Genomic DNA, 15,525 nt, shown 5'->3' with positions numbered 1-15,525 from the left:
CAATGAAGAAAACAAAAGTCACCTAAACATTGTACAGCACAAGGCTGAGAAAATTAACAGGACATTTAAATTTTTAGGAGAACTACCCCTTCAATGTGCATCTTGCTGATTACATCCAGTGTTCACCTCCATGACGTTCAATGTAACCAAAATTGTATAATATCCCTTTGCAGTGCAGTAAATGTCCAGTCAAATGACTGTATTTTAGTAATTTTGTCATGGAATTATCAGCCTGATCTCACGAGAAAACGTAAGTATTTTACGTTTTGCCAGTTTAGTGGCTAATTCGTACGAATTCGTACGAGTTCAGTCGTACGAAATGGTACGATTTTAAAAAGGAGGCGTGGCACCTAACTCCACCTCTAACCCCAACCGTCATTGGGGGAAAAGCAAATCGTACTAAATTGTACGAATTAGATCGTACGAATTCATACGAATTAGCCACTAAATGAAAAAGTTACGTAATGCCGTGAGATTGTGTTGGAATTATACTAAACAAAATAGCTTTAAAAATGTGTATATGTACTTGAATAAGTTTTTATTGCTTTATCATTTACAGTTACTACTTATATATTCATTCATTCATTCATTTTCTGCTGCTTTTCTGCCGCTTTTCCGCTTTTTTGGGTCGCGGGGGCAGCAGTCTTAGGAGAGAACCTTCCAAGACACTTCCTCCAGCTCCTCCAGGGGGATCCCGAGGCGTTCCCAGGCCAGCCGAGAGACAAAGTCCCTCCAGCGAGTCCTGGGTCTTCCCCGAGGCCTCCTCCCGGTTGGGACATGCCTGGAACACCTCCCTAGGTAGGCGTCCAGGAGGCATCCGAAACAGATGCCCAAGCCACCTCAGCTGACTTCACTCTATGTGTCCTCCTGAGTGTCAGAGCTCCTCACTCTATCCATAAGATTGTGCCCTGCCACCCTTCGAAGGAAACTCATTTCATCCGCTTGCATCCGAGATCTTGTCCCTTCGGTCATGACCCAAGGCTCATGACAATAGGTGAGAGTAGAAACGTAGATTAAATGGTAAATCGAGAGCTTTGCCTTACAGATCAGCTCCTTCCTTACCACAAGGGACCAGTGCATTGACTGCATTACTGCTGCCGCTGCACCGATTCACCTATCAATCTCACGTTCCATCCTTCCCTCACTCGTGAACTACTATTTTTATTTTTCAAAACACTTCTATACAGCTTAAAGTGACATTTAAAGGCTTAACTAGGTTAATTAGGTTAACTAGGCAGGTTAGGGTAATTAGGCAAGTTATTGTATAATGATAAAATAAAATAGCTTAAAGAGGCTAATAATTTTGACCTCAAATAGTTTTTAAAAAAATTAAAAACTGCTTTTATTCTAGCTGAAATAAAACAAATAAGACTTTCTACAGAAGAAAAAATATAATCATACATACTGTGAAAATTTTTAAACATTTGGGAAATATTTAAAAAAGGAAAAAAAAATCTTTAAAATGTATAGAATTATATATATAAAATCATTTTAAGGACAGTATTATTATTAGCTCCCCACTAAACCCCCCTCTTTCAGTTCAAGTCTACCTCAGAATTTGTTTGAAAAATGCTCCATGTTGGATGTTGGGCGTGGAGCGCTGCGAGCAGAGGGAGGAGTGGGCGTGGCCAGCAGAGCAGGAGAGAAAGAAGGAAGGACTTTCTCCAGAAGAAAAACTGTTTTCAGATATACAGTGAAAATTTCTTTGCTCTGTTAATCATCATTTGGGAAATATTCAAAAAAGGAAAAAAAAAAAAAATCAAAGGGGGGCTAATAAATCTGACTTGAACTATATATATATATATATATATATATATATATATATATATATATATATATATATATATATATTTATACAACCGTTCTGTCTGGTTCTCGAATCTGATTGGCTGATAGCTATAATACATTTAAGTAATATCAGCACCTGTATAGCCTCTTCACCCTTTGTGTATTACTCTGCCCACATACAGCCAGCAAAAAGCAGACACTACAGACCTAAAGTTTAAAAGATGCACGCTCAACTGTTTAACTGTCAGCTTATGATTTGAATCCAACACGGAAGAAAGTAGTTCCTCATTCAAAAGGGTTTTTGAGACTCTCCATGTTTGATATTGTTTTTAGATACACAATTATGCCGCCAAACTGTTGTATAAACGCAATATTACACTTGATATTGCTCCTATATGTAACATTTTCTTGCACTACATTTTACCTGCGCGTGTACGTTTATTCGAGAGTGATTTACTCTTTCCACCACTGACCATTTGTATTGATGCTTAACTCAACGATGCCATTCAGAACTGGAGTCCTGTAGTGCATACTAACAGGTATTCTCGACTTTTAATATTATGACTGAACTGACCTTTGTAAATGAGGGCGATGCTGAAAATGTCCAGCCTCTGTCTTAATAAGGTCTCTCTCTTTATTAGATGTCAGTTCTGATGATGCGAACTTCATTTGACTCAACACATGTCCTTCATCTAACCCGACGGCCGCTTGTGCAAAAAAATAAATAAATCATCGATTGGTTTCATTCCCTCACAATTTATCATGCTGCATGTTGACAAATGCTCACAATCCTCCATGACCTTTTCAAATAAAATCGTATTTTTCTATTTCAAAGGCTCCTGTGGTTAAGAGTCGCTGCTTTTTTTTTTTTTTTTTGGTCTTGCATGGATGAATTCATAAACTAGGATCTTGTTTTCTATGTGCACAGCGGCGCTGTGAGCTTTAATGAGACCGAGTGTTTTTAATTGAAGGTCACCGAGTAAATTGCAGGCAATCTGCTTAAAAATGCATTTTCAGTCCGTCCTTGAATGAATACAACACTGTGCACATGTGTAAAGACTATCTGAAGACGGAGACTCACCCTGCAGTTGCCCAGTTCTTCAGCTGACAGGACGATCGTGCCGCAGTTTTTTCCTGATATGCCCCTGAAATACAGAAGGAGGACATTAAACCTTCAAAAGATGAACACATGGGGATGAGATCAATTCCGAGTCACAACACAATAAGTCCAGCTTTTTACCAAATTACCAAACTTTAAAGGTGTCCTTTAAAGAAAATCTAGGGTATACCTACACTGTAAAAAAGTATATATATAATTATATACATATGTTTTTAGTTTATAGTTCATTCATTTTCTTTTTGGCATAGTCCCTTTATTTATCTGGGGTTGCCACAGCAGAAGGAACCGCCAACTTATCCACCATATATTTTATGCAGCGGATGCCCTTAGTTCATTGTAACTTATTAAACTAAGTTAATCATGTTCTAACTTAATTTTATAAGTTACGGAAACTGTTTTAAGTCAGTTTAACATAATTGAAGTTCAATGGACTCATCAGGTTAATTTTCAATCAGCTTAAAAATTTCAGGCAACCAGGATTTTTTTTACAGTGTAGGCACATCATCAAGATTCAGTGTATGGAAATGGGCATACCGTGAGCATCAGACCCCATTGTTTCCTTGTTCTTAGATAAATTCTGCGAGTTTAAAACCTCAGTGGACAACAGACCAATCAGAACACAAAGCAGACTGTTGCGTGACGTGAAGATTTGCATATACTATAGGTCATGTTCTACACCATGTTTTTATTACCCAAGGCTCATCCAGTTGAAGTCAGAATTATTAAGCTCCTGAATTATTATCCCCATGCTTATTTTTTCCCCAATTTCTATTTAATGGAGAGAAGATTTTTTTTAAACACATTCCTAATCATAATAGTTTCTTATAACTGATTTATTTTCTCTTTGCCATGATGACAGTAAATAATATTTGACTAGATATTCTTCAAGACACTTCTATACAGCTTAAAGTGACATTTAAAGGCTTAACTAGGTTAATTAAATTAACTAGGCAGGTTATTGTAATTAGGCAAGTTATTGTATACCAATGGTTTGTTCTGTACACTATGGAAAAAATATACAGCTTAAAGGGGCTAATAATTTTGTCCATAAAATTATCTTAAAAAATTAAAAAACTGCTTTTATTTTGGCCGAAATAACACAAATAAGACTTTCTCCAGAAGAAAAAATATTATCAGACATACTGTGAAAATTTTCTCGCTCTGTTAAACATCATTTGGAAAATATTTTAAAAAGAAAAAAAAAATTAAAGGGGGGCGAATAATTCTGTACATACTATTTAGATACAAGATAACAATTTAACTTATTGAATTGATGCAGTATATGGCAACTTTAAGATAGGTATGGGCGAGATTAGTTAAAACTTCTCACTTTTGCTTCATTCCTACTTTGAAAAAATATTAAAGGCAACCTATTGTGAAAAAAAACACTTTTTCAGGGGTTTAAACACAGTTGTGTGGCAGAAGTGTGTGATTATAACCAGCCTCTAATAGTCAAAATTAATTAATTAAATTTATTATAATCCCACTTGATAAATTCAGTCTGCAAAAACACTTTGATTGACATTCTCCCTTTGTACGTGTCATCAGAGGGGGAAAGCCCCGCCCACTAGAGACCTTATCTCCCTCATTAACATAGCACATTAGTCTTGTTTTTGAATCTGCCACTATGCTGACACACAGGCATTTGTAGCCCCGCCCTCTGTGGAAAAAGAGCACAATCTCATTTGATTTTAGAGGGGCAGTCACCAAAAATGGCATGCTTTTGATAAAGCCTAAAAGGGTCAGTTTCAGAGAGTTAGAAAACATTATCTGTGTGGTATTTTGAGCTGAAACTTCACACACACACTCTTGGGACATTAGAGACTTGTTTTACATCTTATAAAAAGGGTCATACAGGTCCCCTTTAATTCATTTTAATGATCCTATAAACACTTACAGCACATATATTTGCTCCAGTGAACCAAGCAAGAACTTACAAAGCATCATACTATTATATCTTTACAATCATGACAGGTTTTTGTCCTATTAACACCGTTTTTACAGCCATCCCATAAAGGCAGTTCTGAGATAATCGCTAGTCATGTGATATTTATAGGCGCGCATGTAAAATTTATAGTCTGTGAATAAATCTAGAACGCTCTGGCTTCAAAAGACTGATCCATCAGTCACACACGTCAACATTCAGATCCTGGAAACATCACAGCTTCTGGTTAATACAGAAATCACGCTGAAAGCCATTAGCGATGGTGCTGTTGTCCATATGGCTAAGTTCTCCTTCAGGATTGTTCATTTGCAGTCGAGACAGATGCAGGCAGTCTGTGTTCGCACTTTAGCCATGTGCTCGCAAAACCAAAAGCCATTTTGCTAGGCATGTTGTCATCCATAATGGCTCCACACGACTGCTGTCAGCGAACAGGATAACGATAAAGGTTACACTGTGGCCAGATGGACAGACCGCGCTGGCTCTCCGAGTGCCAGAGGAGGAATAAAAAAACGACTGGATTCTCAAAACACATTTGACCAGTATTGTCTAACATCACATAATGACGACTGAATGGATGAGATTGAGGTGTCTTACTTATATCTGTTTTTCAAGGTATAAACATGCATTAATTTGTGTGTATACACTGTAAAATCAAGACCAGTGAAGACTTAAAGGAACTTGTTCATGCTTTTATCAGCAGCAGGATGGATTACTGTAATGGACTCCTCACCAGCCTCCTCACAATTACTTATTTAGATACTGTTATAGTTGAAAAATAATACAGAAACTTTTAGACAACAATGATTCTTCATCTCCAAACATAAACTTAGATTGTCTGAAGGTTGCTGATGTCAGTAATGTAGTAAATCTTCCCTTTCAACTTCAACTTTGATCGTCTACAGAGTGCCTTGTATTTTATAATCCACTGTATAAGTAAAGGAATGTGATTTGATCTGCTGCATGTGGACTACAGTCCCTCAGGTGTTTGTTGACTCCAGTGTTTGCTAATTGGTTCATTACTCAGTCTTCACGTCCCTCCGGAACAACAGGAGTCCTGCTTTATATTGTTGCATTAATGCAGAAAAGGAGCTTGAACCAAACAACTACAAAGAGCCGTCTGGAGAAACAAACAGGACAATCCTTCTTGCTGACACTCTCCAGCCAGCTAAAGGTTGTGTTTTTTTAATGCGAAATGCTGCAAACTGAGCAACTCATTTATAAATGGTGTTTTTTAAAAAGTGGCAGTTATTTTTGTTTAGTTTAAATAGTGGCAGGGTTTAGTTTTGAGTTTGATGATTGTGTTTGCTTCCAATTTAGTTTTTTTTAAAGAAATTAAAATTATGCCGCTGGAAGTAAGAGTGGCGCAGAGAATAATGCCAAGTAATTTGCTGTGAGAAACCTCGAGATTTGCCTGTGCTGTTTTATCATAAGGGGTTTCTAATTATTAATTAGGAACTTTATTAAAGTACACAAATTATTACATTAGATTGTGGTTAATTTGTAACTTTAGCAAAAAAGTTAATAATAATAGTTTTGGGGTGAACAAAATCAACTAATCATGGAGATTTTTTTTCTAAAACTTAAAATCGCAGGCTAAATGCGCTTGTCAAGTTACTTGTTGGAAACAAAAGCCTCATAAAATACAGACACAGATTCAAAATTTACATTTTTGACATGGGTGTGTTCAAGTCATAGAACAACCTTTAAACTTTTAAACAGAACAACTTTTTTCTGTCATTTTTATAGTTAATGACCAAAATCGAATATGTTCGCACAGTATTTCCTATTATATGTTTCTATTCTGCTGTATAAAAAGTCTATTTTTCAGTCTCTTTGGGATATATATATATATATATATATATATATATATATATATATATATATATATATATATATATATATATATATATACACACACTTGTCAAAAGTCTTGCTGTCTATCCAAGTCTTAGGAACCACAAATAATAACTTGACTTCTAGTTGATCATTTGGTTTCAGAAGTGGATTATATGAAAGGTAAAGGCCTCTAGATTACGCTTATTTTACCCAAAATAAAATATGACCATGCCTCGATTTTGAATGATTTCATTAGGACACTAAGGTCCTACTTTGCTTAGACAAAAGTCTCATCACTGAACAGAAATAATGTCCAGTATAGAATATAAAGTCCTGCTGCAGTGGAGACAGAATGAATATTGTGTCTGACTCCATCATGAGCTTGGAGGACTGCATCCATACATCTCTGAGTCAAATCACTGATTAATAAAGTCATCTGGAATGGCAAAGAAAGCGTTCCTGCAGGACTCCCAGAGTACATCAAGAGTCTTTGGATTCATCTTCAATGCCTCCTCCTTTATCTTACCCCAGACATGCTTAATAATGTTCATGTCTGGTGTCTGAGATGGCCATTCCTCGAGCACCTTGACCTTCTTTGCTTTCAGGAGCTTTGATGCGGAGGCTGAAGTATGAGAAGGAGCGCTATCCTGCTGGAGAATTGTCCCTCTCCTATGGGTTGTAATGTAATGGGCAGCACAAATGTCATGATACCTCAGGCTGTTGCTGTTGCCATCCTCTCTGCAGATCTCTCGCACACCCCCATACTGAATGCAACCCCAAACCTTGATTTTTCCTTCATCAAACTTGACTGACTTCTGTGAGAATCTGGGGTCAATCAGATTAGACCAGTAGCATCTAGCTCAAAAATGACTGGAGTTTGGATAATCGTCCTAAATCTTGGATCTTCTCAGTCATCATGTACTAAGACTAATGGAAACTGAAAAGCTGCTATTTTCTAGGCTGACATGGGCGAGATGCTAATGGTCTAATTTGATTTAATGATCTATGCTAAGCTAAGTTAAAAGTGATCCAGTCAGACCTGGGGATCGACTCAATAGATTCAAAAATGCTCACCTGTTTACCTCTAGAGGAGTGGTAAAATGATTACAGGTTTCCAACATTCTACAAAATATCTTCTTTTTTCTTTAACAAAACTAGATTGGAAAAAGAGGAAGATAAATAAATTAAAAAAGTATGAATAAAAAAATATATATGATTCATTATTCCTTTAAAAATGTTTCCCGAATCCATCCTCACAATCTTTCTAAGGCTCTGGATTTACTTCGGCTCAAGAGTATCAATTGAACATTACTGCAGGCTGCGTTACCATTAGTAACCTGTCATCTGAGTGTATGCGCATTAATAAAACACATCATTAAGCGCAAAATCACCATGCGATTCCAGAGCTCCAGAGTTTCAGAAAAGCGGAGATGCTTTGCGCACCCCCATCCATATTAAAATCTGAGCTTGACTTATACATTCACTAAGCTCGACTGTGGGAGCTCTAATCAAACGCATGCGGATGTCTGTACTTCCAGGAAAGCCCAGAGCAATCGCTCACCGACTGCATCGGGACTCCCTGCTTTACCGCTTTTTTGTTCTCGGCAGCAACCAGAGCTCGTAATTACAAACCCAACAGAGAGAAAACTAACAAAAGGAGAAATGTAATAATGGAGGCGGCACTTTGCATATTCATCTCATATTTGCCTTGGGAGCCGCAGAGATTGGTGTGGGGGTGATAGACCGTGGAGAAACTTTCTTGAGGCGATGCACAAAAGAGATCGTTAGAGATTCGCATTGTTATCGGAGCTTTTCATCAGCTCTTTACTGGAAATACATATGGTGTAAGGCTGGATATGGCAGCTGAGGGCGTTCGGTGATAGTAATTACCGGCAGGCAGAAGTATAAGGAGTACAGCCTAAGTTTCATTAAAAAAGAAAAACAAGAACTGGGTCAATGAGAAATATACTGTATGTATAGTTGAAGTCACAATTATTGGGCCTCCTGTGATTGCTGTTTTAACAAAACACTTAACAATAAGGTTGCATTAGTTAACGCTGGCTGTTTAATGTATTTACTAGCATGAAACAACTATGCACAACACACTTGTTACAGTATTTATCCATCTTTATTAGTGTTCATGAAAATACAGTTGTTCATTGTTAGCTCTTGTTTGAAGATTTAAAGTACAGATCTGAGAATCCCTGTGGCAAACTGATGTGTGTGTTGTTTAAAGAAAGCAACCATTCAATTGTGTTGCGTTTTATTTTCCTTTGTTTATATTCATTTATTCTTCATTTATTATTTTATAAAAAAATTTGTTTATTAATTATTTATATAATTAGCATTTTATCATTTGATTGATTATTACTTAATGATTTGATCATTGTTTGTCATTTGAATACTTGCTCTGGATACCCAGAAAAACAGATATTGTCTGACAGGATCTGGCATCCATGCCTAGGTCGTATTTAGTGTGTTCTAACATGTTCAATCAACTAATGGGTTTGGATTTTAATAATACAATTTTTTTAATAAGGCAGTGGATGGGTCAATCGGTGCTTTTGAAAACACTCTTGGTTGAGTTTAGGGAAGGCGGTTGGCGGGTCAATCGGTGCTGGAAACACTATTGGTTGGGTTTAGGTAAGGCAGTGGATGGGTCAATCGGTGCTTTTGAAAACACTGTTGGTTGGGTTTAGGGAAGGTGGTTGGCGGGTCAATCGGTGCTGGAAATACTATTGGTTGGGTTTAGGTAAGGCAGTGGATGGGTCAATCGGTGCTTTTGAAAACACTGTTGGTTGGGTTTAGGGAAGGTAGTTGGCGGGTCAATCGGTGCTGGAAACACTATTGGTTGGGTTTAGGGAAGGTAGGGGGCTGGTCAATCGGTGCTTTTGAAAACACTATTGGTTGGGTTTAGGGAAAGCAGTGGGTGGGTCAATCAGTGCTTTTGAAAACACTGTCAGTTGGGTTTAGGGAAGATAGTGGGTGGGTCAATTGGTGTTTTTGAAAACACTGTCAGTTGGGTTTAGGGAAAGCAGTGGGCGGGTCAATGGGTGCTTTTAAAAAACACTGTTAGTTGGGTTTAAGGAAAGGGGTGGGCTGGGCAATCGGTGCTTGAAACACTATTGGTTGGGTTTAGGCAGGGCTGTCCAAAATCGGTCCTGGAGGGCCGGCGTCCAGCAGATTTTACCTCCAACTTGCATCAACACACCTGCATGGATGTTTCTAGAATGCCTAGTAAGACCTTAATTAGCTAGCCCAGGTGTGTCTGATTGGAGTTGGAACTAAACTTTGCAGGATACCGTCCCTCCAGGACCATGTTTGGACATCCCTGGGTTTAGGGAAGGCAGTGGGCGTGTCAACCGGTGCTTTTGAAAACACTATCGGTTGGGTTTAAGGAAGGTGGTGGACGGGTCAATCAGTGCTTTTGAAAACACTATCGGTTGGGTTTAGGGAATGTGGTGGGCGGGTCAATAGGTGCTTCTGAAAACACTATCATTGATCTGCAGTTATAATTAAATCCTGTTCACAGAAAGGTTAGTAATGAACATTTACACACAAGTATTTACGTGTTTAAAGCATCTGTTTTATGAGAAGTGCTTCTCATATGGTATGTGAACGACCCGTACAGCTTTACCTTGACATTTCCTTGAGTGAGAATGACGTGGACTGAAACTTTGTCGTACAACACGCCCACAAAAAGAGCACTTGATAAAGGTGACCATAACTCTTCATTGTAGCTATTTGCAACCTCTGAGTCAAATATGTTTACGTGTTTCTTTTTTATTTCCTTCTAGCCACTGCTCAACTGAACTTCATTTCCAATACATTTTTGCATAAACGATTAAATCCAGATGAAAGAAAAATGGAAGCAAAACTCCTGTTGTCCACTGACCCAACAAGCTGTTCTGAAGCTCTCCAGGCACAGAAAGACTGACGCGCTGGAGTGTATTGTACAAGCAGCTGTCTTCTGTTTGCCAGTTAGTACTTCACAGCAGCCTCTCAAGGCATTAAAGCGTACAATAAGTCACAGTAATGGCTTTCTAATGTTGTGCTGCGCCTGCTCTGTCGGCTAGTGCGTATCGCCCAGGGCTGCTTCTGTTGGCAGTTTCACGCTGAAGTTATCAGCTGTAATCTGAGCTTTAAGGAAGGCTTTTGCAGTCTTCAGGCTCCACATCTTACAAGACGGCTCCCTGGTGCTTGTACATCTACACAGCAGGCCCTGCATCCATCCAAAAGCAGCTTTTTCAAACTCTCAGGAGTAGGGCGATGCATCATGAAGAAACAGCAGATATCTGGAAACGGCTCTTATGCTTTTGTAGAGAAGGTGGGTTGGAACAGGAGGTACACAAAAAATGATTTTTGCATTACTATTATTTATATGAGCAAAATTTAAACCAACAAATTCAATTTGGTAATGTTCAACTTAATTTGGTTGTTTAAATTCCAACATAGGCTCATTCTGAAAATGCAGCCTTATACATTTCTGGAGATCGCAAATTATGTAGCCAGAGGAACGTATGGCTGCATTTTGTCTTATAAATGAATGCTACAGGGCAGTATGATGCCATTTCTTTGTGAGAACTGGCTTTCCCACTGTTAACAGTTTGTCTAGTGGCTCGCTGCGTATGTCAGAGAGACATAGAGTGGAATTGAACAACGACGAGGTTCAAGTCTGACGACAAATGGTTCCAGAAAGCAGGTAAGACAAAAACAATGGCCAAAAATAAAATTAAGAAGTAAATAACAGGGTGAGAACGTGGACAAATCTGAAAACTTGGTAAAAATCAGGCGAGCGCTTTTCTAACACTAACCCTACCCCTTTTGAAAACACTGTCGGTGGTCAGTCGGTGCTTTTGAAAACACTGTTGATTAGGTTTAAGGAAGGTGTTGGGCGGGTCAATCGGTGCTTTTGAAAACACTATTGGTTGGGTTTAGGGAAAAGGGTGAGCGGTTCAATCGATGCTTTTGAAAACACTTTCGTTCAGAAAAGTATATAGTAAGAATGAGAAAATTACAATGAGAAAATCAGAACAAGGCTGGGATGTTAAATTCAGCCCAAATAAATTGTTTGCAACCACTTTTCTTAAAAACATGTAATAAATCCAATGTATCATTTTTTTCAGAGTTCAACTTGGACACTAATGTCTCTGAAAGATGGTTCAAAATGATATTTGCTCCGGATAATGTGTTTGGTTACCCTTGTGCACCTGTGCAAAACAATCATTTTTGTGTGAGTGAGTGTACTTTGTATTCCTTACATAGTGGGGACCAAAACCAGTACATTTCGACATTTTTTATTTGTCTCATCAGGAAAATGGCTTATGAATCACACAGTATTTGTGAAATGTACAACTGCAGATTGTTTACTGTGATGGTTGGTCTCTGGGGATTAAAATTTGTATAAAGTAACCATCATCATTATTATTAGACGTAGGGGAAGTCCCAATAAGGATAGAGGTTCCCTGCAATAAACATGTTTTTTACTTGGAATATTTGTCTTGTTTCTAATTCAAATACACTGAAAAATAATTATTGGATTTACTACATTTTTAAAGGTGAGTGGTTGCAAACAGTTTACATGGGGTGAATTTAAACAAACAAATGTAATTATTTTATTTCAATTCAGGCTGTATCAATTGTTTGCAACAACTTACCTTAAAAATGTAGTAAATCCAATTGGCACATTATTTTGCTTGTTTTAGGGGAAAACATTTAATTTTTACTTTTTTTTTCCTGAAAACCAGACAATATTTTTTGCTTGTCAAGAAAATGCTTCATGATTTAACATTTTTGTTGACATTTGGACTATAAGGAAAGCAAAACCTTAAGTAAGTTACATACAAGTGTGTAAGTTTGTTTGTGTGTGTTATATCAGGACACAAATGTGAAAAATAGCATGAGTGTGATGCAGGTGTTAGAGGATATAGTGAATTATGAGAACCCTGTCGATGTCCTCATTTTTAAAAAGGCTTCTAAACAATAGAAAATGAGCTTTTTTTCGAGAAATTAAAGCTACACACTTTCCTAAAGGGTAGGGTTATGCAACGCAATCTCATGGCAATTCGTAACTTTTTGGCTTAGTGGCTAATTTGTATGAATTTGTACGATCTAATTCGTACAATTAAGTACGATTTGCTCATCACCCAATGACGGTTGGGGTTAGGGGTGGGGTTGGGTGCCACACCTCCCTTTTAAAATCGTACATTTTCGCACGACTGAACTCGTACGAATTCGTAAAAATTAGCCACTAAACTGACAAAACGTAAAATACTTACGTTTCCTCATGAGATCAGGCTGGGTTATGTGTAAAATTGGAGTACAGTGATAGAAAACACAATTTGTAAAGTAGAAAACAATAGAAATCTATGGTTCATTGTGATAATTATTGTGAAAAGTGCTTTACAAATAAAATTGAATTTAATCGAATGTCCCCACAAATCACAAAAACAAACCAGCTTGTGTGTGCTCTCATAATGGACAACAGCAAAACAGCTCTGCCGAATGCCACTACCCACACAAATAGTGTTATGCAGATTATCGACCCGTGATTCTAACAACAAATGCAGCCAGAAGCAATTATGCCAGCATGGTCTGTCGCCGGCGTACTGAGAACATGACCTCTGCATTATTCCAGTCTCAATAGTGGCATAGAAGAGGGCGTGGCAAAAGCCGTGAGATGTCCAATAAGAAGTAGGCAATTATCATATGTCGTGTTCCTAAGGAAACCTGTGTGTGAGCAGATGATTTCACGCATATCTGTGGAATCATTTGCATGGATGCACTACAGCGCTGACATGATTGGATTAGCCAGTGCATTTAATGAGAAGTCTTGGCTGTGGCCGGAGAGTCGGTTTTATTGACGGACGGTGGGCAGAGACCATCAGCCCTCTTTTCAGAGCGCATTAGTGCAATAACCCATCACTTTGACTGAAGATTGTGAGTCTAAAAGCTTGCATCAGAAACATTCACTATGGCTATTGGGTGAAGTCCTTTGTCACTTTTATTTGCTGAGTACTGTAATTGTGTTTGAGAAAGTAAACACTCACATAAAGAGCTCATTATCACTTTTGGTTCACGTTACAGGTACAGTATGATGCAGTTCATTTTGGTATGGCTCACTTTTGGGGGCTTTAACAATGCATTCAGGACAAAGTGAAGCGCTAGGAATACTTTCTGGATGCACTGCATATGCACAAGTGTAATACTGTAAAGCTCCCAATAGAAAATTTTAACTTAAATGAAAGATGAGCACTGCATTATACACACACACACACACACACACACACACACACACATATATATATATATATATATATATATATATATATATATATATATATATATATATCAACACAATCTCATGGCAATTCGTAACTTTTTCAATTAGTGGCTAATTCGTATGAATTCGTACGATCTAATTTGTACAATTTAGTACGATTTGCTCATCCCCCAATGACGGTTGGGGTTAGGTGCCACGCCTCCTTTTTAAAAACGTACCATTTCGTACGACTGAACTCGTACGAATTTGTACAAATTAGCCACTAAACTGGCAAAACGTAAAATACTTACGTTTTCTCGTGAGATCAGGCTGTATATATATATATATATATATATATATATATATATATATATATATATATATATATATATATATATATATATATATATATATATACATATATATATTAGTGCTGTCAATCGATTAAAAAAATTAACTAATTAATCACACTTTTCAAAAAAAAAAAATTAATCGCGATTTATCGCATTTAAAAGACAGAAACTTGTTATCTATTCGAATGTAAAATTTCTGTAAACGCAAGACAAATATGCAAGAGTAGATGGCAACATCAACTGCCTGAGGTATAAAGACATTTGTGTTGCCCATTACAAATCACAAGAGAGGGACAATTCTCCAGCAGGATAGCGGGTTTAGGTCAAGGTGCACTAAGATTGGCCAGCCCAGTCACTAGACATCATCTATACGACTTTAAGTAATAAAACAAGTCTCCATGTGTTTCCATTTATCTGTTCCTTTGGGTTATTCTTTGGTTTTTTTGAACAAAACTCTTTTGAACCATACAATCTCTGCCAAATCCAGCTTTTGTTTGTGGAGTTTTTGTAGTCGTTGCTGTTTTTAAAGCACTTGTTGTAACCACCTCCCAGTTACAATAAGTTTCACTTCTAAACAACACTTAAAAGCTCTCTGCTATTGTAAGACACCTCAGTGTGTGATTCACAAGGGAATACAGAAAGCCGAAAGCAACAAAAACTCAGTGTTTAACACTTATTTAGCTGTCCTGATATGACCCTTATTTTAGCATTCTCGTCACGGCTGCAGTAAACAGTTTTGGGGAGCTTGTTAGTCTCTGTAACGTCAACAGATTTACTTCATGAGTAACTTGTTGGTGTGTGCCAACAATATCGCTGCAGTTGTGCCCCAGTGTGAGCGTAAACAGAGCGTGGGCCGGACGTCCCGCTGATCTCTGAAGGTGTTTCCTTTTGTCTCGGGCTCTCCGGAGAACAGCTTTTTAGCAGATTTTCTCAGCTGTCTAATTCAGCAGCAACTCATTAATCGCAGTGTCTGACGCCGCTGAAATCTCTGAGACCCGCTGTCTCCATTATAGATGACTGCCCCAAAACCTGCTCCTCAAACCCTGCTAATTGGAAAAGTAAACTTCTTGGTTTTTAGCTTCATTAGGAGATTAATCACACATGGTGACTCCCAGCCAGAGGTATTTGAACAGCTTCCTGGGGGACTGAAAGTTCCTCTTAAAGTGACGAGTTACTTTTTTTTTTAAAGAGACACTATATTAGTTATTATTTGTAATATAAA

General features: G+C 37.8%; 1 protein-coding gene across 2 annotated transcripts in view; it reads right to left on the bottom strand.

The window, feature by feature from the left end:
- The window catches only part of cpne5b (copine Vb), a 219,343-nt gene that overhangs the window by 75,985 nt on the left and 127,833 nt on the right, over positions 1–15,525 (bottom strand). For both annotated transcript variants that reach the window (XM_017358211.4, NM_201028.2), the window contains 1 exon segment: positions 2,870–2,933. In XM_017358211.4, the coding sequence (XP_017213700.1) occupies positions 2,870–2,933 (64 nt within the window).

The sequence above is a fragment of the Danio rerio genome, chromosome 11 (genome assembly GCF_049306965.1).
Source record: "Danio rerio strain Tuebingen ecotype United States chromosome 11, GRCz12tu, whole genome shotgun sequence".
NCBI classification, from domain to species: Eukaryota; Metazoa; Chordata; class Actinopteri; order Cypriniformes; family Danionidae; genus Danio; species Danio rerio.
The sequence above is the reverse complement of the archived record's forward strand: the minus strand, read 5'-3'. Positions and strand labels throughout refer to the sequence as shown.